Raw genomic sequence first — 5496 nt, forward strand, 5'->3', positions numbered from 1 at the left:
ATTGTTATTCTTATTTTAATAATGTCATTTTTTTATAAATTTATATAAATATATAATACAAAAATTATGTATAAAGTGATATTATAAAAAATGGAGATATCTTTATTATTGTTTTATTTTATATAAGTAATTGATTTGGTTACCGTTTTTTTTTATTTCTGAATTTCTTATATCATTCCATGGAGCTAGTAACGTTGATGCTTTGATAATTGATAGTTTGCATCTTAAGCAACTGTTTGTTTTTTTCTAAAATATTATTTGTACACTAAAATTGGCTACTAAAATTAGCTTGTACACCATTTTTTCTAAGTTTAATTATTCTATTGATATCTATAGTTTTACCAAATTTATAATTAGTTTCGTATAATCTTTTTTTAATTGAGTTTTTATACTATTTTTAATTTTGTAATTAAGTTCTTTTTAGTGTAAAAAATGTTAGAATTAACTGAATATTTGTCTGTAAATTAAAAGAGTAATTCTTCACATCGAAGCAATTTTATATCCAAGTTCATTCAAGTGATTTGAGTTACGTGTTTCTTCTCTTTGGATGCTATGTCTTCTTCTTCTTCTCTTTTTTTTTATTATTTTTCAATTTCATTAAGTCGTCACTAACAACATCTCTTCCTCTTTCTCCTGCTCATCCTATTGGAATTTCGTCTCCTCCAATTCCTATTCATCCTTCTCCTCTATCATCATCATTGTCGTTATCGTCATTATCTTCTTCTAATACATATTGTCGTTATCGTTATCATCGAATTCGAATTTATATAATGGATAATTTTCGGTTCATTTAGTATTATACAATAATTTCGTTTTGAGCTAATTTTCGATTTATTTGAGACACAAGTGTTTCTAAATTTGAATATATATAATGGACCATTTTCGGTTCATTTGGTTCGTTTTGATAATATTTTGTGTTTATTCGATCACCACAGAAAATCAGAATCAATAAAAATGTTAGCAAAATGTTTGTGTTGTTGGTGATGACGATAATGATTATGGAGGAGGAAGAAGAAGAAAAAGAAAGAGAAGATCAAAGAAATTCAAATAAAAAAGAAACAGAAGGAGGAGGAGGAGAAGGAAGAAGAAGAGATAGATGTGGTGGTATGGTGACGGTGACAATGAAGATAAAGAAAAGAGGAAGAAAAAGGAAAAGAAGAAGAAAATGCAGGAAGAGGATGAGGAGTAAGAAAAAGAAGAAGACGGCAACAACAAAGTCTCATAGCGTAAACTAAATAACTTGGATGTAAAATTGATTGGATGTATAGCGAGACTCAAATTGAAAGTATTAACGATTAAGAATCTAATTAAATCTTTAACCACATATTTTTAGGAGAGATATTTTGTTAATTTTAATATTTTTGATATAAAATAATTTAATTAAAAAATATAAAAATCTAATTATAAATTTGTTAACTATAAATAGTAACAAAAATAATTAAACTTTTTAAAATTGTTGAAGGAGGGCCAAAGACCCAATAAACAACAAAACAGAAAGAAACTAACAAACTCCTCTACTAAATGAGGTACTAGTGTACTACTAGCATCTGCTTTTATTTATTAAGAGGATATATCGATAATTCGATATCCATATGTCTATGCCAAAGCTAAAGATTACTTAGATTCTCTCGTTAGGTTCCTCCTCAGTCTTGAATAGAGCTTTGATGTTGTTAACCGTAACCTTAACCAACTGGTTAATAGTGCTCACTGAACAGATCGATATCTTCTTTGTTGGATCTGACTCGATCAATATCTGGAATGCCAACGTCACCAAACAACCTCCACCTCCATCTGGAAGAATCGCCATTCCCGAGGGCAAAATCGGAAGTTCATCGGGATCTCTCCCTCCAATCACTGCATTGATCGAATTCATATCAACCGGTGCGTATATCACAAATGACCCTGTTGAATCGCTGCTACTCTCTTGAACTATTATCATCCCGTTGTTCTTCGCATCTGGACTCTGCAATTACAATTCCGCATTTATCAAAACAATTAGCTTAATTCTTATTCTCTGTATGAGATTAATTACGAAATTACCTTAATACGGAATAATGTGATACAGTTCCCAGGGTCGCGACCATTTTTTATGTGTGCAAATTCCTCAGCAACACCTCCGGTACAGAGAACATCCCACTGTAACAAAGTTTAGGGGAATTAAATTTGAAGGTTGTTGAATTGAAGTTTAATAGCAATTTGTGGCACGCATACCTCTGCTCTTGCGTTTGCAGTTCGAACCCTATCAAAGAAGCTGTTTGGAGGAACTGCGAGGTGGAAACAAGTTGCGGCACCGATAACTATACCGGAAGGTCTACCTGGATCGTCCTCAACCTTTCTGGTTATGATTCTTATATTGCTGTGATTTGTTGATGGAGTTACGATTGCCCAATTTTCTACTGTTGAAGCACCAACACCACTTAAAAAGTCCATAACCATTCTCTCTGCCAGCTTCACCAACCCCTTTTTGCCCTCAACACTCGTCACTGTGTATAAACATGCATGCATGAGTATCAAATCATAGCTTAAAAATGATGTGTATATTAGATATGTATATACCACTAAGTTGGTCTTCTTGTGGTTGCAGTATGGTGGTGGTTTGTACTGCACTAGCAATACGTTCGCATCTTCTATCTAATTGTGCGACCCAGCGTCTAGCTCCAAAGGCTAAGCCAGATTCAACTAGAGGCTTATACATACTATTCACCATTAGTGCTCTGTCATCCACTTCTACATGTTCAACCCAGGTAACCTGAAACGAATTGAATATTATTAATTATCTCATCATTGTTGGAACTTGGAAGCTATGTTCATATTTGATTTGAGGAAATGATGATGACAAGTAAGTAGGTATGTACCTTTGTTGAGTAACCATCTGGGGATGCCTGAATCAGGCAACCAGAGGGCCTTCTTCGAGTCGGAGGGATTGTTGCATTTGGTTGTGAAGTTTCCAGAGAAGCATCGACCACCACCCATCTCCCATCTTGGAGCTTCTTGCAGTACCTTAGGAAATAGTACTCGCGAGCAGGAACAAGTGGTGTTGGCATTTGGAACTCTGATGACACCTGATGGAAATGGAATAACAAGTTTCCGTTTTGTTTTGAATAATTGATCCATCAGAGTTAGATAGTGAAAATGATGCAAAAGTTGCTTACCACTTGCAAGTTTCCATCATAACTTCCTGCCTGTCCAGTTGATAGGACTTGAAATCCTGCTGCTTTTGAAACAATGCTGCAAAACACACGTGACCATAGATCCTGAAAAAATTAAAATAACATTGGAACTTTCAGATTAGTATGTTATTGATCTGATGGGGCTAATATGATCCTGAGAATCATATTGTTGGGAAGAAAGAGCACTGACCACATCATTAAGGATCTCAACGAGGTTAACGTGATTCATGTTGATGACCCTGGATTCCCTTGAAGATTCAGATTTATACCCCAAGAGTCTTGGACCAATTCCACCAGGGAAAGTCCTATAGTATTCTTGTTCGTTGATAGTTTCAGAGTTGTGGGCCCCACTGACCCACATGGGCTCCCCTGCTTGAACCAAGGCTTTGAGTTCCTCCAGTGACGCAGCCGCAAGCTCCTCGATCATGGCTTTGTTAGAAACTGGGAGTGACCTAATTAGAGGGTCACTACCACTACTCGTTTCCCCTGCTTTGTCTTTTGACTTTGCTCCATAGCTACCAACATCTTGATTAAGCGAACTCAAAGGCAGGTTAATGTAAATTTCGTTGTTGTGTTGAGATGATGATGGCACGCTACAATTTCCTTGATCAAGCACACTAGGAGGAATAACGGCAATGTTATCACCAATTCCCTGATTTAACATACTCATAGGCGGAGTCACGTTAATAACATTGTTGTGAGCCTGAGATGATGGCATGTCTTTGACAATTCCATGATTAATCACATTCTGAGGCATGTCAATGCCATTGTTCTGCTGAGTCAATCGCATGCTGTCAATAATTCCTTGATTAAACATACTTGGAGACAGTATGTCAATGTTATTGCTCTGAGGTGGTGATGCCATGTTACCAAGTTCTTGATTAGGCACACTCTGAGTCTGAGGCATCATGTTGTTGGTGTTGTTTTGCTGAGATGATTCTATATTAGGCACATTCTGAGGCCTGGTGATGTTGGGGTTGGAAGTATTATCTGGCTCTTGTAGAACACAGTTAGACATCATTGTTGACATCCACTCAATCTGAGAGTTTAACAAAAGGAAAAGAATGAAAAGGAGTGATATATATAGTTTTGAATAAATGTTCATACTATAGACCTCGATCAAATTGTTACCTGTTCTCTTAGCTTGTTATTCTCCTGCCTCATCTGGTCATAGGTCAATGGAGGAGGAGGTGGGCCTCCGCAGCCATGACATCTTATACTATTTAGGATCTCCTTGTAGTTCTCGTTCTCAGCTCGAAGCTCCTCATTCTCATTCTTCAGTGCAAAGTTCTCGTTGCGTTCATATTGATTCTACGTATATAGACACCACCTTACTCATTAGCAGCAGAAATAATCATGCATGTGGAGCATTATTATAGTAATCATACCTTGAGTTGGGTTCGCTTGTTCTGGAACCAAAACTTGATTTGCAAATGGTCTAATCCCAAAACATTACCCAGCTCTATCCTTTGCTGCTCATCTGGGTGAGGGCACGCCTTGAAGAACCTAATAAAAGAACTTCATCATGCATTTAAACCAAAAAAATAAAAACAGGACAAGCACTAATTTTTTCTTTAATGTAGCACTTTTAGCCAAATTGACACAATGTCTTTCTGAAAGGGAGGTAATAATAATTAACAGTGCAATGGAACAGAAAATTGAACGCCTACGTACGTTTCCATCTCTTGTATCTGATACGGCGTGTGGCGCTGGTAGCGCTTCTTCTTGGGGTGATCGCTGCCATAGCCAGGAGGAGGTTGTTGCATGTTGGCGTGGCTGTCAGTGTCAACCTCAAAATCTTGTATCTCTAGAATTTTCCTTAGAAAATAATCACTACCTGAGGAATTGTTGTTCATCATGGAATGGTTTGACATATCAGGAAATGTTGTTGGTTATAAATTATAGAATACAATTTCTGAGGCTTGTTGCATTATATATATGTAGATGTAGATGCAGATGACTAGATTGTGATGCTGTTTACGTATATTCTGCAATATGTCAAGCCCCCAAAGTCAAAAAGCACTAAACATGTGTGAGAGGCAAAATACAATGCAGAATTAACGTACCAAAGGAATAAAATGGTCTTTGTTTTTAAAATCCATGATAGAAAGAAATTAATTACATTAAATAATAATTTTACTTTCTCACGCTAGAGTAATGAGGAATAGCTCAAAGACAAACTTTTGTTCTAAAATTTTTTTATTACATTGAGATTCTTAAATTTGACAAAAATAAGATATATAAATTAAAATTTTTTTATTATTTTTATTTGGATAAATAAATCTTTAAAAATGTGATGAAAAGACCTATATATACTAGTTTTGTA

At 35.6% G+C, this 5496-nt stretch overlaps 1 protein-coding gene across 1 annotated transcript; it reads right to left on the reverse strand.

The window, feature by feature from the left end:
* Nucleotides 1-1467: 1467 nt before the first annotated feature.
* Nucleotides 1468-5044, reverse strand: LOC107467060 (homeobox-leucine zipper protein HDG2). Its single transcript, XM_016086089.3, has 10 exons — nt 4845-5044; nt 4559-4676; nt 4302-4481; nt 3361-4209; nt 3153-3254; nt 2856-3062; nt 2557-2749; nt 2212-2483; nt 2041-2136; nt 1468-1963 (listed from the first exon to the last, which is right to left on the reverse strand). The coding sequence occupies exons 1-10, from the start codon at nt 5042-5044 to the stop codon at nt 1619-1621; spliced, it is 2562 nt and encodes an 853-aa protein (XP_015941575.1). The 3' UTR covers nt 1468-1618.
* Nucleotides 5045-5496: the final 452 nt, after the last annotated feature.

This window comes from Arachis duranensis, chromosome 9, assembly GCF_000817695.3.
Source record: "Arachis duranensis cultivar V14167 chromosome 9, aradu.V14167.gnm2.J7QH, whole genome shotgun sequence".
Lineage (NCBI taxonomy): Eukaryota > Viridiplantae > Streptophyta > Magnoliopsida > Fabales > Fabaceae > Arachis > Arachis duranensis.